The sequence below is a fragment of the Ascaphus truei genome, chromosome 14, assembly GCF_040206685.1.
Source record: "Ascaphus truei isolate aAscTru1 chromosome 14, aAscTru1.hap1, whole genome shotgun sequence".
NCBI lineage: Eukaryota > Metazoa > Chordata > Amphibia > Anura > Ascaphidae > Ascaphus > Ascaphus truei.
Genome location: NC_134496.1, coordinates 43,865,818 through 43,886,356, shown reverse-complemented (window position 1 = coordinate 43,886,356; position 20,539 = coordinate 43,865,818). Strand labels below are relative to the sequence as shown.

General features: G+C 41.2%; 2 protein-coding genes and 4 non-coding genes across 8 annotated transcripts; 1 reads left to right on the top strand and 5 right to left on the bottom strand.

The window, feature by feature from the left end:
• The first annotated feature begins 1,382 nt into the window (after positions 1–1,382).
• RFC4 (replication factor C subunit 4) lies at positions 1,383–11,606 on the top strand. 3 transcript variants are annotated; one of them, XM_075570673.1, is made up of 12 exons: positions 1,413–1,518; positions 1,923–2,070; positions 2,382–2,520; positions 5,086–5,164; positions 7,069–7,148; positions 8,031–8,150; positions 8,737–8,880; positions 9,357–9,477; positions 10,138–10,263; positions 10,740–10,820; positions 11,094–11,210; positions 11,421–11,606. In XM_075570673.1, the coding sequence occupies exons 2-12, from the start codon at positions 2,058–2,060 to the stop codon at positions 11,514–11,516; spliced, it is 1,116 nt and encodes a 371-aa protein (XP_075426788.1). In that variant the 5' UTR covers positions 1,413–1,518; positions 1,923–2,057; the 3' UTR covers positions 11,517–11,606. The 3 variants fall into 3 exon arrangements, with proteins under 3 accessions (XP_075426789.1, XP_075426788.1, XP_075426790.1); XM_075570674.1 differs by lacking the exon at positions 1,923–2,070 and having other exon boundaries at positions 1,383–1,518; XM_075570675.1 differs by lacking the exons at positions 1,413–1,518; positions 1,923–2,070 and adding an exon at positions 1,525–1,707.
• LOC142466043 (eukaryotic initiation factor 4A-II-like) lies at positions 9,314–20,537 on the bottom strand. Its single transcript, XM_075570676.1, is given in 8 exon segments — positions 9,314–9,443; positions 11,080–13,646; positions 16,213–16,291; positions 16,692–16,781; positions 17,025–17,162; positions 19,739–19,882; positions 20,434–20,467; positions 20,469–20,537. Coding segments are annotated over 7 exon segments (816 nt in total). The 5' UTR covers positions 20,525–20,537; the 3' UTR covers positions 9,314–9,443; positions 11,080–13,371.
• Positions 14,773–14,904, bottom strand: LOC142466273 (small nucleolar RNA SNORA63). The gene has a single exon (XR_012788126.1). It is a non-coding gene; the product is annotated as a small nucleolar RNA SNORA63 (small nucleolar RNA).
• Positions 16,861–16,989, bottom strand: LOC142466275 (small nucleolar RNA SNORA63). The gene has a single exon (XR_012788128.1). It is a non-coding gene; the product is annotated as a small nucleolar RNA SNORA63 (small nucleolar RNA).
• LOC142466269 (small nucleolar RNA SNORA63) lies at positions 19,202–19,333 on the bottom strand. The gene has a single exon (XR_012788122.1). It is a non-coding gene; the product is annotated as a small nucleolar RNA SNORA63 (small nucleolar RNA).
• Positions 19,952–20,132, bottom strand: LOC142466290 (small nucleolar RNA SNORA81). The gene has a single exon (XR_012788142.1). It is a non-coding gene; the product is annotated as a small nucleolar RNA SNORA81 (small nucleolar RNA).
• Positions 20,538–20,539: the final 2 nt, after the last annotated feature.

Here is a 20,539-nt window from a genome sequence, read left to right as displayed (position 1 = left end):
CAGTGTAACACAGGGCGTACGTCTCCCTAATAATACAGCGTAACCCGGGACGTACGTCTCCCTAATAATACAGCGTAACACAGGGTGTACGTCTCCCTAATAATACAGTGTAACACAGGACGTACGTCTCCCTAATAATACAGCGTAACCCGGGACGTACGTCTCCCTAATAATACAGCGTAACACAGGGCGTACGTCTCCCTAATAATACAGTGTAACACAGGGTGTACGTCTCCCTAATAATACAGCGTAACCCGGGACGTACGTCACCCTAATAATACAGCGTAACCCGGGACGTACGTCTCCCTAATAATACAGCGTAACACAGGGCGTACGTCTCCCTAATAATACAGCGTAACACAGGGCGTACGTCTCCCTAATAATACAGCGTAACCCGGGGCGTACATCTCCCTAATAATACAGCGTAACACAGGGCGTACGTCTCCCTAATAATACAGCGTAACCCGGGGCGTACGTCTCCCTAATAATACAGCGTAACACAGGGCGTACGTCTCCCTAATAATACAGTGTAACACAGGGCGTACGTCTCCCTAATAATACAGCGTAACCCGGGACGTGCGTCACCCTAATAATACTAATACAGCGTAACACAGGGCGTACGTCTCCCTAATAATACAGCGTAACACAGGGCGTACATCACCCTAATAATACAGCGTAACACAGGGCGTACATCACCCTAATAATACAGCGTAACACAGGGTATACGTCTCCCTAATAATACAGCGTAACCCGGGACGTACGTCACCCTAATATTACAGCGTAACACAGGGCGTACGTCTCCCTAATAATACAGCGTAACACAGGGCGTACGTCTCCCTAATAATACAGCGTAACCCGGGGTGTACATCACCCTAATAATACAGCGTAACACAGGGCGTACGTCTCCCTAATAATACAGCGTAACACAGGGCGTACGTCTCCCTAATAATACAGCGTAACCCGGGACGTACGTCACCCTAATAATACTAATACAGCGTAACACAGGGCGTACGTCACCCTAATAATACTAATACAGCGTAACACAGGGCGTACGTCTCCCTAATAATACAGCGTAACCCGGGACGTACGTCTCACTATCCATGGGTTTACATGAACAATTAATATCTGTACACTGAAGAGATGTCAATCTATTTCTGTCCGAGCCACGCGGGCTAGGGGAGAAAGTCAGTATGTGTGTAATAATATTATATAAATAGAGAGAACAGCATTTCCATGATTAGCAAAGAAAGGGCTTCCTCTACCAACATGGCCGCCAACTCGCGTCAACACATTCATGACAGCACTTCCGTTGCGGTTTCCTTGGCGACGGTCAGCGTCTTCTCCTCTCTATGGTTGATCCTCCAAGCGCCACTCTGTCTGTGAGCACAGAAGTCTCCGCCTGCATGACGTGACCCGGAAGCGGTTGTGTGGATACGGTTTTCGCGCGCCACCTGGTGCTGGTGTTGCCTGGCAGCCGGATTCCCGCGCTGAGTATCCTGTACTTGTGCACTGACCCAGGTGAGTGCCAGGGCCAGGCCTGAGTGCCAGGGCCAGGCCTGAGTGTGGTCACGTCAAGCTGGGGTTCAGCAGCAGGCTAAGTGGTTTAATCCCCTGCCGGCCAGATGATAGGAGCTTGTGTAGTATTAAGGGAGCACAGTGGCTGGATATTCCTGGCGCCCACAGTATTAATGCTGCAAAGATAGAAAGGTAGGGCGCGTTTCATAATAAATATCCTAATGACAAAAACTACTTTGTTCAGGGAGAAAGCGGAATTGTAGCTTTGCAAGTAAGGGTTGCCATTGTAAATAGAAGCCTAGTTATGTGGAAAAGGAGCTGATCCACATCTCATTAGCCTAGGCATAAAGTTGTGTTATCTGTCAAAAACCTGATGTAAAGTATGTCTTCCTATTACTCCTACCCAGACCCTGAAAAAGGTGTGTGATCTCAAGTTTAAAAAGAGGAGGAGAGATATATAATGCTTTATGACGTAACGCTTAACTGTGGTGTTACACACATCCAGAGCCTGCAAAAGTCCTATTTCATGATCTGGATGAGAAATGCCAAGTTCCGGTATGACCTAACATAATGTTAAGTCCCTGTGTAAACTATTTGTGGGTTTACTCAGTTATGGTAAAACCTCATCTGCATGTCATTATTACTAACGTCCATTAAAGTGAATGCTGTGCTCATTACAGGAGAAAACATTGCTAACAATATGTTATTGTTATTTTGGGGATGCATGCTTAGGCTTAGCGTGACATTAAGTTAGAGTAGTGACACGTTCAGTCCTTTAACTGAGCTTTGTTGAAAAGCGCCTTATTGTCGGTGCTGTGTACATGTCCCTTTCTGGTTAGTAAAACAAATTCTCTTCTTTCATGCAGGTGATAACATAATGCAGGCGTTTCTGAAAGGAGGGACATCTATCAGCACCAAACCTGTAAAAGATAAAGCCTCTGTATCTGGCACCGGCAGCAGCGGAGACGGCAAGAAGCAGAAACCTGTCCCATGGGTGGAGAAATAGTAATGACCTCTTTATTTCTAACCAGACCTGGGCAGTGATCTCCCATTTAAAGGCTCAGTCCTGTGCTTCGTAGCTTCCAATCTACACCCAGGTGCTGGAAAATCTATTTGGTTAGGCTTGCATTTTTCATCTAGTGTTTCAGAAATTACCTTGGGACCATCATTCAATATGTGCTAATACTTAGTCATTTTAAATGTAGTGTTCAAAAGTGTAAAGTATTAAAGCAGGTACAAGTATTAGCCCTTAACTCTAGTATTGTTTTGCATCATATTTCTTAGTTGTACATTAAGTAATTAGTGTGGGAGAGCCACTGAATGATCTCAGGACACAGTGTGTGACTGATTTTAAGCCTTATTTTCCTTATGGAGGGAGATATGTGAATAGTGGAGGAACAGCTTAATTTTATAGAATGTTTTCAAGTATCTTTACCTGATTCTAAGCTTTTTCTTTCACTGGTGTATTTGTATACAACAGTTACATTCGTTTTGTTATGGCAAAGTTGATGTTGAAACTGAGTATTATAAGTCTGTGATCTAAGCCTAAAAATATTCAATGATTAGAAGGCTGTAGCTATACTCACATCTGTTGTGTAATGGTTTTAGCATCTGCTAGTCTGTGTAAGTGGTTTTCCTGCTGAGTTATGCTAGTCAGATCTCACAGAGGTGGTTCATATGTAATTAGTATCAGTAATAATAAAGATTGAAATGCCACCAAAGTAAGGGCTTTGGAATGTCTTATGAATACATGTTTATAGAAGCCAACCACAGGCATTGGTGTAACTAGAGACTTCTATGCTTGACCATTAGAAGTCCCCTTGAGATAACATTCTTTTACAGACTAGATAAACTTTATTTTTTCCCATGGTCAGAAATATATTGTTGGATCTCCATTTTAAAATTGTTCTTTAATTCTTGGGTTTCAAATAAATGAATACACAAAAAGGTTGGAGGGCGAGAGCATATTAGTGCCTCCGTCCACCACCTAGAAGCTCATTTAACAAACGCACTCCTGGGCGTTTAAAACTTAACATTTAATAATAATCCTATTAAAATAAAATCTACATACAGAATATTTATAATGAACACACAATGTACTAATACAGGGAGGGGAATAGGGAGGTGGTGTTGGGCTAGAGATATAAATCGCTTAAACATGTGTCTGAAATAATTCAGGAAAGCTAATTTGCACCAAATGCAGCCTATAAATATAGAACACAGGATCTCTGAAATCAGCTGCTAATCAAGACTCAAATCGCTATAGCAACATAGGTGTGTTGTGCGGCATTAGGCGTAGCATACCGATCAAACCAACCTGTATTGTGAAGTATAGCACCTAACAGTGTGATGGTGGATATTTCATAAACTGTAAATTTATAATATTAACACTGTAGGTGCAACACAATGAAAGGTTGGTGGTACGTGGAATGATTCTACGCCCAATGACGTTGACATACACAGCACACAAGTAAATCACACATATAGCTGATAGAAAATATAAAAGCCTGGAAATAGCTTTGACTAAACACTCTGCTAAAGAGATATAAGCAGCATACAACTGAAGCTGTGGTATGCGGACATGCCGTCCAATTATAATCAGTGCTCATAGATCTATATGCAATACGGGGCAATCGGCGTCCAGCATTAGTGTATTCTAATGTGCAAAACCCTACTAGAGGGCTTTAAACACCTGATGATAGTGTGTCGATGCTGAGACACCCCCAATAAGTCAGCAGTATTAATACCAACCGGTATTGATATGGCTCAGTACATGGCATGCATGACTGCTGATACAGATACACAATAACACTGAGACAGGCGCACGCATTACCCACAGAGTGAAACAAACAGCTATACCAAGACACGAACGCAGATAAAACCGGGTCTGTAGTAGAGACAAAGATACAGTGTACCAACAATACCAAACACTCTCTGATCCCTCCCTGATGACAGGATTTGTATTTCACGTGACAGTTCACTATTGCAGAGTTGTTCAATTTTATGTTCATGTTAGGAAGATTGGAAATTCATTTACTATTCATCTGGTCTCGCTGACCTTTTATATACTCACCATCTGGTCTAACAGCTGATACAGAGGGGTTTATACCCTGACCTTTTGCATCCTATGCCCTCCATATCTCACCATCATTAGCTGGTTAATTGGGATATTATTACCATACATACTAGACAACATAGATGCTTGACACTTTTGATTTAATTCATTTTTATTCACGTTACACCTATCTTTGGTAATATATGTTTTAAGTCAATTTATTAAAAGTTACTTTTTACACCCGGTGGTGTGCAGTTTAGTGAATTCTTTTAGGGGCACAATCACTTTGTGTTTCCCTTCCCCCCTTTTTCAGGCTTTCAACATCTTTTGATATAAAAAATATCATTGCAGTACTGAAATGAGTGCAAACTTACATCCTGTTTATCGTTCTTGTTTTCCTGAAGTCAAACATTTTTCTTCGCCAGTGCAAATGCATAACATTGTAATGCAAGATTGATGCAATCCAATTGGCTCTGACGCTTGGACAATTACCTCTCACTATCCTTTTCTTATAGTCGGCCCAAATGTGTGGATGAAGTAGCTTATCAAGATGAAGTGGTCGCCGTCCTGAAAAAATCGTTGGCGGGAGCAGATGTGAGTATGTAATAAAAGGCTGAAAATAAATCTCCAAAATAAATGCAGACTTGAAATAGCTTTGGAACAAGGGGGTAGAAGGTTTAGAGTTTCTTTAGGATACTGCTTGAATTAGCTTTGATAAGAAAATAAGAATGCAATCGACGTGTGTGCGCTCAAACAGATACAAACGGTAATTAGAGCCCTGCTCATAGGAGTTTACAACCTAGAGCAGTGTTTGTAACTTTTTTTTTTTTGGTTAAAGAACCCTATAAGTACATTGTGAAATTCTGCGCCATCCAAACCCTCTCTAAGGCTACACTTATAGTGCCAGCGACGCGACGGTGACGTCAGGCTGCGGTTGCTGGAAAAATGAAATAGAGATGACTTCCAGCGATCACGACTAAGCAGTCGGTCTATTGCGTCGCACATACTATAAGCGCACACGACGGCGGCAATGCATTTGTTTTGACATGACGTCGCTGTCGCTGGCCCTATAAGCGCAGCCTACTAGTTTGTCTGAGATCATATGCATTGTAAGGAATCCCAACCCTCTCTAATAGCGCGTCTGAGATCAGATGCATTGTAAGGAACCCCAACCCTCTCTAATAGCGCGTCTGAGATCAGATGCATTGTAAGGAACCCCAACCCTCTCTAATAGCGCGTCTGAGATCAGATGCATTGTAAGGAACCCCAACCCTCTCTAATAGCGCGTCTGAGATCAGATGCATTGTAAGGAATCCCAACCCCCTCTAATAGCGCGTCTGAGATCAGATGCATTGTAAGGAATCCCAACCCTCTCTAACAGCGCGTCTGAGATCAGATGCATTGCAAGGAACCCGAACCCTTTCTAATAGCGCGTCTGAGATCAGGTGCATTGTACATTCTTCAGTATTTGGTACAATTTTCAAATGACCTGAAAATTTCCGGGAACCCTTTAAGGGAACTCCTGTTGAATTAACACTGATCTAGAGGGAATAAGGGGCAATGTAGAAACAAATGGTTAAGTAGCTGCACATTTTGGGTTGGCGTATGCCTCAGGGTGGAGTATGGTCCAGCCGCACAACTGATCCCATTAAGGCTTGGGGGGATGAGGATGTTAGCGAGTGTTGGCGTGGAGTGCATATAGTGTGCCAGGAGTTAGCTGAAGGTTCTGTTTTTTAACCAGAGCACAAGAGAGCGACGATATGGTCTCATGGCTCTGATTTCTACTGCCACAGAATGAAAGGAAAAGAGTTCATTAAACAAACTCCTTCACCTTTACCTCCTAGCTGCTCTGATTTACTGCACACTGGCCATTTAGCTAAAGTTAGTGGCGATTAAGTTTAACATTTATTGTTAACGTTGACTTATTTTGGAGTCTGAAATGTAACTTCAGCTCTTATTCATGGTAATGTGCTAATGTTGGGCTAGTTAGTAAATGGAGTCCTATGTGTTTTGCAACAGTGTTGGGAGTTGTGAACTCACTTTGTTCCCCGTTTATAAATTAAACCATGCCGTTGGCTAGAGTTAAAGTTGGACTGACCGTGCTACATAACTTCTATAAATATAGTGGCTCTTAGGGCCTGCTTAGTAGAGCAGTATGCAAATGCCAGTGATAATTGTAGCCTCCAGATTCCTTTATAGTGCGCTGAATGTGTAATCTGCAATGTACCTAAACCTTCTACAAAGACACATCGGTATCCTTCTAAAGATATACAGTATACGTTATCGCTCACACATGCCTGCGTCTAATAATTGAAAGGTCTTTTTGCAAGAGCAGGAATGCTTTTTTCATGCATTTCTCAAGTATTATTCAGGAATAAGTCTGTACATTAACCTGTCAAAATGCTTAAAGCAAGTTTCAAATCCCCGTTGTGTGACAGATCTCTCAATATATTTGCTTATTCTGTTTTTACCATCCGTCCTTTTTTTCTCTTTCAAAGCTCCCTAACCTTCTATTCTATGGTCCTCCTGGAACTGGGAAAACATCTACAATTTTGGCAGCATCCAGAGAGCTCTATGGGTAAGTCCCAAATGACAAAGCGCTTGCTGAATGTCTGCTGATACTGCAACATTCCACACATTTAATTGTTCTGACCCTGCTATGTTTTTCAGTCCTGGCTCCTGGGGTGATTGTACTGTATTACTTATGACCTCTTTGCAGTGCTGTCTGTCTGCCATTTGCACTTTAAAGCTTTTTATGCAACAGATTGATTTGATGCAAAGAATTATAAATTGTTTTTTTTTTAATAGAAAAACGAAGCAATGGAAATTAAGACAAACAAATCAACCTCCACAAAACGCTTAAAGTTGATATATTCTAGCATTCCCGGCAAGCACATGATCTGTTTCGGATAAAATGCGGTTGCTCTGCTTCATTGCTGATATTTGCCCTCTTTAATGGAATACTGTAGTCTGCTCAAATATGCATCATTGAAGGAGCCCCTTACCCCATGAAACCGTGTAATACAGAGTGTTTTTAAGGCAGAATTTGCACTTAATGAAAAATCTAGGATTTTACAACTTTTCAGAGTGATTGTGTTTGTGAATGTAAATATCCTGGAGCATTTACACTGCTAAAGAGTTCATGATAACCAGACTGAATGTAATAATAATTACAAATAAATCTTGCATGACAATCTTTAATATGATGCTCCTGCCGCTGAAATATTGCACTAGCCCTGCCCGCACAAGGCTGCTTTAAAACAATGGCGGCTTCTCCCGCTCGTGCGTTATGTATGTCCCGGTGCAGCACGCCACGGGCTGTAATAACGCTGCCTACGCCTGTGTGCGATGAGAAAGGAAAGCTGGAGGTTGTTTAAACCAATTGCACTTCCCCTGAAATAAATTGTTTTAATGTCATCGAGCTGCTTGTGACAGTCACTTGGTGTTCAATAATTTGCAGGCCTCATCTGTTCCGTCAGCGGGTTCTGGAATTAAATGCCTCTGATGAAAGAGGAATACAAGTCGTTCGGGAGAAAGTGAAGAACTTTGCCCAGCTAACGGCTGGAGGGAGTCGCCCGGAGTAAGCAGCATGCTGGATACTTCACTTTCATTTCCTCTGCAAAGGATATTCTTGTTCTAGTTTATGATCATTACGGCCCTTTAAAGGCGCAGTTCCCCTAAATGATGTCTTTGAGGCGAGCTAAAAATAAATGAAGATTTTGCCGTTTCTGTATTTAAAGGGGTTACGGGGAAACATTTGAGGGACTTAACGTTCTTTCCCTTTGCCGTGTAAGCTGCGTGATGCAAAAGCAGAGGGAAATGTGTCTTATTTGATTTATTCTAAGATGAGAAGGCGCCCATGCACACCAAAACGGCATGAAAATACCCACATTTAATCTGATCCACTCCATCACAATCGTATAAAACAAAAATTACTGGTTAGATTTTCCAGAGAGTTTGGTATAAAAGACCCATAAAGGCAGTTGTTGGAGAGTACTGACCAGCCCTTAGCCAGATGTTAATGCTGCATCTCCGCTAACCACCTTTTTATATAGGTTATGAATGTGTTCTTACCAGGGCATCCTCTCCCTAGAACACAAACCTTACTGCCCGTCACATCACCGTGTGCATATCTCGTGTGATTTACAAGGTGTTTTTCTTTTCAGCGGTAAGCCGTGCCCCCCTTTTAAGATAATAATTCTGGACGAAGCCGACTCCATGACCTCTGCCGCGCAGGCAGCGCTAAGGCGCACCATGGAGAAAGAATCGAAAACCACTCGCTTCTGTCTCATTTGTAATTATGTCAGCAGGTGCGTTAACATCAGGGAAACATGATTATACCCATGAAAATGTCAATTACATTTCATACTTGGATAATTAAAGAAAGTTTCCAACAAAAATGGTAACATTCCAAATAGTTTTGCTGTAAGTAAGGTAACGTGTCTAAGCTTTCATCATTAACCCCTATGCTGCCAGTAGTTTGCAAAACGGGAATAGTATACCTGTATACCAAGCAGGTTTGTTTTGTTTTCATAACCTGTTTTAAGTTCACAGAGGACTTTGTGTAAACATGTGATTGCCCTGAGATCAATCATACCTTTATTATTGATTGGGTATATTACAGTGGCAGAAAACAACAAAGTGTGACTACCATCATCTGCTGCAGGCAGATCAGTGCCAGCTTTCTTAGCTTGTGTTCAGTTTACAATCTCATAAAAAGTGACATAGACCCCCCCCACCCCCCCACCACCATTAATAGGGATCATTACTTCTGTCTGTCTCCTAGGATAATTGAACCTTTAACATCTCGATGTTCCAAGTTTCGATTTAAACCACTGGCTGATAACATTCAAACCCAAAGGTTGCTGAGCATCTGTGAAAAGGAAAATGTGAAAATTACCAATGAGGTATAGTATTTATTACGTATGGCTAACATACTACGGGTTCAGTGTTTGTATGTATGGTATATTATTTCAGGCTAATACAGTACATTAATTATGCTCCCTTGACACACACACACGCCTAATTCTCATGGATGCTATCATTCTAAAAGGTTAGAAAGTTTGTACTAGTCAGTAACGCACATTCCCCTCAGTGAGGTTATAATACAGTCCCAAAATGCACACAGCTATACATGATATTGGTGTTTAGAAGGAATCTGGTACGATGTTGTGGGTCTGTGATTTTGTTCACTTCGGACTAGGGCCCTTCAGCTGATTGCTCTTGGATGCTTGAGCAACTACTATGACATTAGGTGAAGCACTGTCCAAATGCAGTTTCACACGGACATTCCCGTGTAAGCTTAGGTAATGTAAACATGGTACTGGTAATATACATTTTTGCAAAATCTTAAAAGTATAACAATGTTAAAGTCTTTAAATGCATCCAAAATGACATTATTAGACTCATGTGGCCCCTTCTACACCTAATTTGTCCTGGTTCTTTTGGAAAACCGGCTGAAGAGCCTGCTTTCAACAGATGGAAATGTGTAATGAGGAGAGCATGTGTATCTCTAGAATCATCATATACTACATTAACGTAACATTCATCAATATATTTTCTTACAGGCATTAACTTGTCTGGTTGCAGTGTCAGAAGGAGACTTGCGGAAAGCGATTACATTCTTACAAAGCGCGACAAGACTTGCAGCAGGAAAAGAGATAACTGAACAAGTGGTGACAGAAATAGCTGGGGTACAATCTCTTCTAAATAAACCTGCAGTGTACAAAGGCTGTGGGTGCACAGATTAATGAGGCTTTAGAGATTTGCAGAAATTTGCTTTGCGTTTAAAAATAAAATGATCTATATTTACAAGGAACAAACTCGAGCGGCATTGTCCAATTTTGTTAAAAAAGAAAAATTAAGTAAATAATCACTAGTTTTTATTTATTTTCCCTCAATTTGAGTATTTTCTAGTTATTTATTTTTTCCTTCAAAGTCGAACATTAGAAATTTGGAGCAAATTAGAACTTTGGTGAAAAATCCGACTCTAATTCTGGGATAGTTCAATGAGATCTCCATAGAGAAGTAAAAAAGCCACAATGTGCTCATTTATGATTTTGTTATTTAACCCTTTACTGTACGAGGGGCCAGCAAAACCTAATTTTGACAGAGATAGATATAAGCGCTATATATATCTAATCTCAAAGAACGAACCATTCTGTTCCAGGTGATTCCTAAGGAAACACTGGATGGAGTGCTAGCAGCTTGTCAGAGTGGTTCATTTGAAAAACTGGAAACAATGGTAAAGGTAATAAAACATGTGATTTATTTTTGATATAGCTCCTCTATTTGAAATTCAGGTATTTCCAATGTTACTATTGAATGCTAGACTAACGTGTGTGTGTGTGTGTGTGTGTGGGGGGGGGGGGGTTTAAATCAGTAGTATAAGATGACGCAACTTGCCCAAACCTGTCCAGAGAAACCGATTCAAATGTGTAGTTTTTTTCTTGTAGGTTTTGGAGACACTAAGACAGTTAAAAAAAACAAAAACCTGCGTGATTCACCACCTTTCTCCACACAGGATCTGATCAACAACGGACATGCAGCCACACAGCTTGTAACCCAGCTCCACGATGTGATACTGGAGAGAGAGGATCTCACGGATAAGAAGAAATCCGTTATTGCAGAAAAGCTTGCAGTAAGTCGCCTAAAGTAGATAAACAGGAGTTATCTATAGAAAGTACTGTACAGGCGGTCCTCGATTATCCGTCAGATTGCGAATCCAATGTTAATCTGCGACGGATAACGAATAGCGAGGACCACCTGTAAATTAAGCGTGTGTGTGTGTGTGTGTGTGTGTGTGTGTGTGTGATCCGACTTTTGATGCAATCGCTTTTTGTATCTGCAGGAACTTGACAAATGTTTGGCAGATGGAGCAGACGAATACCTGCAAATGCTGAGCCTATTTGCAGTTGTTACGCAACAGATGACTCAGAACAGCTAGTTTTTGTTATTTAGCAGCGATGTTTCTTAACCAATATGAATCCAGTGTGGTGTTAAAAAAAAAAAAAAAAAAAAAAAAAGTGTTTTGTTATATTCTGATAATAAACTTTGTATTATAAAAAAAATATGCTAAATAATGCATGGTGTATGCAGCTGCCAGAACTATTGCCAGCAGAGTAATAGGATGTACCGGAATATGGGGTTTAGGGGACAGAGTATTGCTGCCACAATGAAATATTGATAATTACTGAATTTGAATTACAGAGAACAGCAAATAAAATGGTGCAGAGTTTGTAAGTGTGACCCATGGAGATTCTTTAAGTGCTGGTACGCGTTAGTACACCCAGTCCAATGTTATCTGCAATACAAGTGAATGGGCGTTAACGCTGGATCAGGTGCGCAAACACGTACAAGCACATGGTGGGCCTTATTCTGTAAGCTGCGATAGCGCACAGGAATTCCTATCGACTTCAGTGGGGTTAGGCGCTATTGCCGCTTACAGGTTCCTGATACAGATGGGATATTTCTGATTTGGGCAAATAGCAAACCGATTACTGTGACCTTTTAGAGCAGGGGTCTCACTCGGTCCTCAAGGGCCACCAAACAGGCTAGCTTTTATGATATCCCTGCTTCAGCACAAGTAACTTTGACTGAGTCACCTGTGCTGAAGCAGGGATATCAATAAAAGCTGACCCTTGAGGACTGAGTTCTCCTGGTTTAGCGCAATCAGTCTGGACACACCTTCCTATCCTAAAGAAAATCTTATTACTCATACACAATCTTGGCAAGCTCAACAGTCCTACAGTATTATATTTAATTGTGCTACATGACCTCAAACACAAGTTTAGCACCGCATGTCACGTACCCCATTCTATTAACGACAGCATGGTTTAGGGTTACTCTCTCTATGCAGTGAATGCAATATAAAAGGACACAGTATAAAAAGTGAGTACTGTAGGGACCTGCAGGAAGGGTCACCATGCCATGTTTTGCCCAAAAGATTGAACTAAATGACAAACCCCCCCAGAAATTAATAGAACAATGTCAAGTTAGATGTGCATTAGGACTTTTTTTGTTTACTATAGTATCTCTGCAGCATTTCCCAGGCACATCACCCAGGTACTTAATAAAAACCAATTCAGGAGGCAATTGTTTAATTCTAAACATTGTCAATTTGAAGATAAAATGGAAGGTGGGAGACAGCTGTACCAAAAGGAATAGCTACAACCTGATAGTGTAGCTGCAGTTGCATTTTAGTTCCTATTAAAAGCAGCAGTCCAAGCTCACGGTTATTTTTTTACCCCTATTAATGTGCATCAATACAATCCACAAAATAAGTAATTGGCTAAATTGCCGATCGGTGAAGATTCTGCTTGGGGGTTCACTAAATGGCTGTCCGGGCAGCAGAAGGACCAATGATGCAAAGTTCTGTAGGGAAGATCATGTGACCAGGCAGTCACTAGATACAATTGGTGCATGCTAGAAAAAGGGCAGGGATCAAAAAAGGTGTGTGCCAGAACCTGTTACAGAAGAGAAAGGGGATGTGACTTTGTAAATGGTTTCTATAGGAACAAAAATGCTTGTTACATTAACACAAAAATGTAATTCCCAGTTATAAAACAAAATGCTAGAAGTATTCTCAGTACAGAACTGATTAAAAAAAATATATATAGGTAGGATATTGCTTGGTCTGTAGCTATAAAAATGGTTGTTCTGACTACAGTTTCACCTGACAATGACTTTGCTACAAATAATGTTACTTTTAAAAAGTGCTTTATGAATGTAGGTCTTGCTAAGCCTGCACTATCCTGTGCTCAAGTTAGCTGGGAGAGGGAGCTGATGGACGCAGTCCAACATTAGCAGCAGTTCTGCGCAGACCATTTATGAAGACTCCTGAGAGAGCGGGGAGACCACTCAAAGTCCCCGTTCCTTTCCTCTAACAAGGCAGCCAACGATTCCCACACAGTCTGCGGCACAGTCCTGGAACCAGATTTCTCTGAACGCGGGACATTAAAATATGGAGCAGCAGCCACGCAGGACATCTGAGCGGTGACGTGTCCTGGTGGCAAAGGTTTGGTCATGGCCAAACCAAGAATGCCTTTTCTACCAAAAACGACCTCCACGCCCAACCCTGCAAAGGACATTACAAATCGATGACTACATATTCACAGCAACTCTTGGAAGTCTGAAACAAAATCAACAATCCATAATTCCATGATGTGTGTGGACAGGGCAGTTGACAATTTAAGTGCAGCTTTGTTTATATTGTATGCCCAGATCAAGAGAATATTTCCACAAGGTCAGTCTCAGCTGTGGCTGTTATGTTGCAAGCAGCTGTATTCTGCCACATTTAATCCATAACAAATATTCGCTATAAAAGTTAAGAAGCTTCAATCATTGCAGTTTCGATGGCACGGAGGATGTTGGAGACCAAATGTCCCTGCCTGCTGTGGTGGCCTTCAAAAACAGGATAGTTAGAAACTAATATAAATTGTTTCCGGGCATGAGTTTAAAGAGGTACTCGTAAGGACATGGTAATAAGTTTGAAGCAGGGGGTTCCCAGAGCAGATTTCAGAGATACTTACCTAGGAAGGGGGTGCCGGGAACAGCCCTGACAATTTAAATAGCAAATACCAGCACCCCCTTCCATGGTCAACACATTTAAGGTCTACAAATATTGTTTCTCCAGTCCTCAAGGGACACCGACAGGTAAAGGAGATCCCTGCTCCAGTACAGCTAGCTGTCAATTAGCCACCACTGGTCTAAACCAACACCTTTACACTGCATTGTTACAAGTTTGGGAGAACATTTTACATTCACGGTAAAAATGTTCTACAACGCGAGAGCGAGCACACAAACAGGTCAGCAGCATTATGCAACTTACCTGTAGCAAAAGGTAATCAGGAGACAACAGCAAAGACCAAGGCATTAATACCTAAAACCAAACTGGCCCACCAATATTGGTTTTGATCATGCACAACAGTGCAGACCAGGTCAAATACATTAAGACTTTTACCTTCACAAAGAACTGGTCCATGATCCACTGGCGTCCATGATCCACTGGCCGCCATCATACCACGACCGGAAGTGTGTGTTCTCAGATCAAGAGAAAGACACGACTTCCACGGGGTTATTCTCAGCAGCGTCCGTTATCTTGAGAGCAGCTGTATTCTGCTCCTTAACTATTTAAACATAATTACAATTCTTATAAAAATTTGTGAGTGGCTTCAGTTATTGCCATTTCCATGGCGTTAAGGATGTTTGAGACCAAGCGTCCCTGCCTGCTGGGGTGAGAGTCAAAACAGACAGGGATAGTAGGAATCATTTTGTTTTGTGCAGGGGGAACGTCAACACAGCACTACACAGCTATATTGTAACTTATCCTGCATCAATAAGCTAACGTTGCTTCCTTTAACAAAAATCAGATTACAATAGTATAGAGTAATTATTATTGGTTACTTTTTATATAGCAGGTTGTGACGGGGAGGAAACGGTTAATACCTGATTTGCTATGCATTACTGTTGCCCTGTCCCCGCCATTTTTATTCCCCATTTGCAGGCCATTCCCTGTCTGCGAGGGTAAAAGACAAGATGCATTGCTTGCCATACCCTCTAACCGACACATGATGGCAAATCTTAAATATAAGGCAGGAGGTATTTTTTTCTAAGTCCCAGCAGGAATTACTTGACATCCAGCTGTGATATGGGTGAATGAGCTGGGGCTATTTTTATGAGCAAGCCTCAAAGGGCTTTAGTTATTTTTATGACGGAGCCTCAAAAGGCTCTCACAGATTTAGAGTCCCCCTGTCTAAAAGAGTGTCAATTGTGAAAAGACCCAGAGACCCATAATGTATACAATACTGGCATACTGATGCACAGCAGATGTCAGGCTAGTGACACCTTTGAGTCAGAAACCAGACACAGTGGCACCAAGTTATGGGTGTAGCCCAGGTATGCTAAGTGGCATGGGCGTCAACCTGACCCATGCGCCCTGCCCACCGGACAGTCCTTTTGACCGGTCTTATGAACTGTGGGTAACCTGGCTATTCGTGTTTTTTTTTGTTCCCACGAGGGGATTGGGTCCACATGTTAAAGATAGCTTTGGGCAGTCTATAACTGTGGCCCCCCCAGATATCCCCAGTATGATTCCTGAATTTTAATCCATGATGTAAAGATGCAAGACTTTGTTCCAGCACAGCAGCAACCAGTCCAGGAGTGAAGGGGTTAATAACCACAGGACTTTTAAAACCAAGGCTGCATTTCTTGCGCTTGCAAGCAGAGGACAATTTATTTTGTTTCAAAAGGACAATTTCATTCCCTTATTCCAGTAAGGGTTGTTTTCAGCAGATGTCGTGTGTTTGTCTATTAAGGAAATAAATCACAATTTATTTTGCAACTTGTTCTGTTCAATCAAGTGCCCAGAAATATAAGTGTGTTGATAAAAGTTGGTGTCATCGTGACACAGGTATTTAATGCTTTGGAATTGGGAAACTTTGCTGTATTTCTGGTTTTACAGCCAATACACTAGTTACACTTTTGGCACCAATATCTTCAGCACCAACATGCACAAGTGCCTTTAAGGAAGGGACATTATGGAAGCAGAGATAAGTTCTTTGCAGAACAGTCTAGGCTCTGGTTTAACATGCGTAACATTTTACTATATGGGAAGGGCTACTTTAAGAAATGCTAAAATGTACCTGTGAATGTAGTTCTCACGATTGGTTGGCAGGTCATAATTAATAACCAATGACACTTGCTGCACATCAATACCACGAGCTTGAAAGAAAGTGAAGGGTTAGCTTGAGGCACAGACTCAAAAAAGAGTTCAAATATATGGCTTTAGATTTGTCAGCCACAATTTAGTGATGAACTACAACAGTATAGTCCATTGTGGAATGCAGCACTTTCTTTACCCAAGGACTTGATACTGTTTGGTATTAGGAACCTTCACAGAAACAACAAGTCTTTGGGGAGATGTTCTGTTTGCTCCCTAATGCTCAGCGCCAATTCCAAGCATAAGAGAAGCTGAACCGTATGAAGCACACCAGCATTGACTAGCAGAGATACTACTACCCACAGCTGCCATAACCACTAGGTAGCAAAAGGTCTCAGGGTAACTTGCAGCAACATGATTTTAAGTACTCAACACACCAGTGTGCTAGAACAAGCTATTTACCAGCAAGTCTATAGTGATCAATACACGACTAGATCCAGATCTAAATTCTCTCATAATGACATCTCGCTCCTTCTGGTCCATGTCACCATGCTGTAGATGGAAAATATAAAATAAAGGCAATTGACCAACATTTTATTTTTCTGGTGGAACAGCAAGCGCTTTGCAAAAGATGTTTGAGACCAAGCGTCCCTGCCTTCCGTGGAAGCGGAAACAGACAGGGATAGTAGGAAACAGGTTTATTTCAGCAGGGGGAACGACAACACAGCACCACACTGCTATATTGTAACTTATCCTGCATTTTATTAAGAAAAAGGCTGGTTCAACATTGCTTACCAGAGCAGAGACTGTAAAATCTCTAGAATGCATTTTCTCAGTCAGCCAATCAACTTTTCTTCTAGTATTAAGAAAGATAACAGCCTGTGTAATAGTCAAAGTTTCATACAAATCACAAAGAGTGTCCAGCTTCCATTCCTGGTGTAAAAATAAATACAAATAAGTCAGTATTGTTGAAAATTTTTACCATCTGAGAGGAGATTACACAAGCGCTCCTCAAACTAAAACTAAGCAGCCAATGTGGACCCGACTTACTACAATCTAGGTTCCTACGACTTGGTGCCCCAGCCATTGCCAAACCAATTGCGTCCATAGTCAACTCTATCCTGTCTGCAGGCCATATCCCTAAGACCTGGAAAACTGCCAGAGTTGTCCCAATCTTCAAAAGTGGGGACAAAAACACTGTCTCAAACTACAGGCCAATCTCACTTCTCCCAATTCTATCCAAAGTTATGGAAAAATGTGTCCACTCCCAATTAAGCGATTTCTACACCAAGACAAATTTCCCTAGCCAATTCCAGTCTGGGTTTCGTCCCAAACACTCCACCGTAACTACCCTGCTAAAAGTTTGCAATGAAATCCAGTGTGGAATGGAACGGGGACAACTCACTGGTGCAGTATTCCTAGATTTTGCAAAGGCTTTTGACACAGTTGATCATGTTAGCCTGCTTAACAAACTCCAGAGCTCTGGAATAGGGAAACATGCTTTAAACTGGTTTCAGTCCTACCTATCAGGAAGATCCCAACATGTGTCCATCTCAGGCTCTAACTCCAACCCCCTGGATATCACCTGTGGTGTACCGCAAGGCTCTGTTCTGGGGCCCCTACTCTTCTCAGTGTTCATTAATGATCTTCCCACAGCTTGTAAGGAAGCCTCAATACACATGTATGCAGATGACACAATCCTGTATGCACACAGCCATAGCCTCTCTGACCTTCAACACATACTTCAGTCTGACTTTTTGAGACTCGAAAACTGGATTTCCCAAAACAAACTGTTTTTAAACACTGACAAGACTGTAACAATGGTATTTGGGACCAAGACTAAATTTGTAAAGCTTCCAGTGACTGAGCTCCTGATTAGAACCAACGCTACCACCACCCTAACACCTGTCACTAGTTTTAAATACCTGGGCTTATGGTTTGACTCCCACTTAACATTCGGGATGCACATTGATACCCTGACAACCAAGACCTATGCCAAACTAGGGGTACTTTACAGGAACAAATCCTCCCTAAGTCTCCTGGTCAGAAAGCGTATTGCACAGCAGATGCTAATGCCAATTATTGACTATGGAGACATAGTATATGGCTCGGCTCCTCAAACCCACCTTAGCAAACTTGACACCCTCTACAATTCAATTTGTCGTTTTGTTCTCCAATGCAACTACAACACACATCACTGTGAAATGCTCAAAGAACTAGATTGGTCATCACTAGAGTCTAGGCGCAAAGTTCACCTTTCCTGTCTCACCCTCAAATACTTTCTGGGCAAGCTACCCAGCTACCTGAACAAGCTCCTCACCCCTACCACATGCAGTACCTATCACCTGAGATCAGACTCCAAAAGACTATTCATGGTCCCAAGACTCAACAAAGTATCCGGACGTTCCTCCTTCTCCTTCCATGCACCCCAAAACTGGAACAACCTACCAGAGACTCTCATATCCACCACCAGCTTAAGTTCTTTCAAATCTAAGGCTGTCTCACATTTTAATCTGGTCTGTAAGTGTTTCATACGCTCATAATATATATTTTCTTTAACTGTGCATGCAATGTCTTGTATATAATGTATACCTTGTTCATTTATGTAACTGTATTTGTAACCATGTATTATTTTGTTTTACTCTGTGCCCAGGACATACTTGAAAACGAGAGATAACTCTCACTGTATTACTTCCTGGTAAAATATTTTATAAATAAATAAATAAATAATAAACCTTTTAACAAATCTATTTTAAAAGAATTATTTTCAAAATATCTATTGTAGCATCAAATCTGTTGAGACAAACTTGACATACAAGGCAAAGGCTATTTAAATGGTGCACTGCAAAGAGTGCATAATCCCTCCATACACATCATGCATTCACTATTACAGGGACGTGGAAATGCACCGAGGCTTGCAGCCAGGACTTTTCTGCCACAAAACTAAAAAGCCAGTATGTGCATTGCAAAAGATGTTTGAGACCAAGCGTCCCTGCCTGCTGGGGTGAGAGTCAAAACAGACAGGGATAGTAGGAAACAATTTGTTTTGTGCAGGGGGAACGTCAACACAGCACTACACAGCTATATTGTAACTTATCCTGCATCAATAATAAGAGTAACTAGTAATATTTACTTTATATAGAAGGTATGTAGTGTTTGCATTGGGAAACTGCTAAATTTCTGATTTCAGCCTATATATGGTTTAAACTTTTTCATTCTTTTGGCACCCATGTCTTCAGCACCAACATGCACAAGTGCCTCTAATGAAGCCAAGATTAGTGCTTTGTAATCTATAGCTCTAGCAGCATCATACCGTATATAAAACCTATCGAGATGAACGGGACATACAATTCAAAGGACATTGAAAAGGTTGCACTTTAAAGACACTGGTCTTAGAGTACATGTGCTCTTTCCATACACCTTATCACTACTACAGAGAATTGGAAATGCATCTATGTTTGTAGTTTAATAGTGTTCTTAACAGGAAGGTCATCACCTTCTGGCCTCACCTCTCGCTCAACATTAATGTAGAACTGTTTGATATCCTCAAGGGTCAGTACCTCTTTTTTCACAAGGATGCGAATTGGATCCCTCATTAACTTTTTGGTCACTTCCAACACGTCTGTTGGCATTGTGGCAGACAGCAGGACAACCTGACAAGAGAAACACCAATTTAGTCATCTAAACCGAACACATTTAGTTTGTCAGAAGCAGATTAATAAAGCTGTTGCACTGAATCTTTAAGACAATGGACACTGGACATTCAGAAAGAAGTCCATCCATGTCTATAAATCGAAAAAGTGCTTTTGTTCTACTTCCCGTGTGTACTCTACTAGCATTATTACAAAAACTAGAAATAAATCCAGGTTTCGTAATTTTAACAGAGTGCTTGTACAAGAAGATTAGTGTAGCAAAGGCCAACGATTCAACAGCATTAAAGGGTCTCGCAAATGATCTAGTACCATTTCTCAGATGATGGAAGCTTATTTGCAATCAACAATTAGTGGCCTATGCTATACTGAAGCCAAGAAATCCAGAAAGATAAACTGCTCACTCAATCCCTGATGAAAGCAGAAGTTACTGTTTAAGTTTGTCAGACAGACATGCAATTCAAAAATTAACAATTAACCCCAACATTATTTTAGAAGCAAAGTCAACATACCATTAACTATAAATATAGTAAGCCTTGGCATTTATATATTACCTGAATGTTTGTGCTCAACTTTTGAAAAATCTCAGATTTGATCCTTGAACCCACGGCTCAACATTTCAACTGCCTCATCCAAAACAAACATCTTGATCCATTTGGG

What these genes read in the sequence shown, in the direction of transcription:
- RFC4 (XM_075570673.1), top strand. An exon ending in GTCCCATGGGTGGAGAAATA is followed by an intron (nt 2,521 to 5,085) that starts GTAATGACCTCT and finishes CTTTTCTTATAG; the next exon opens with TCGGCCCAAATGTGTGGATG. An exon ending in GCATCCAGAGAGCTCTATGG is followed by an intron (nt 7,149 to 8,030) that starts GTAAGTCCCAAA and finishes AATAATTTGCAG; the next exon opens with GCCTCATCTGTTCCGTCAGC.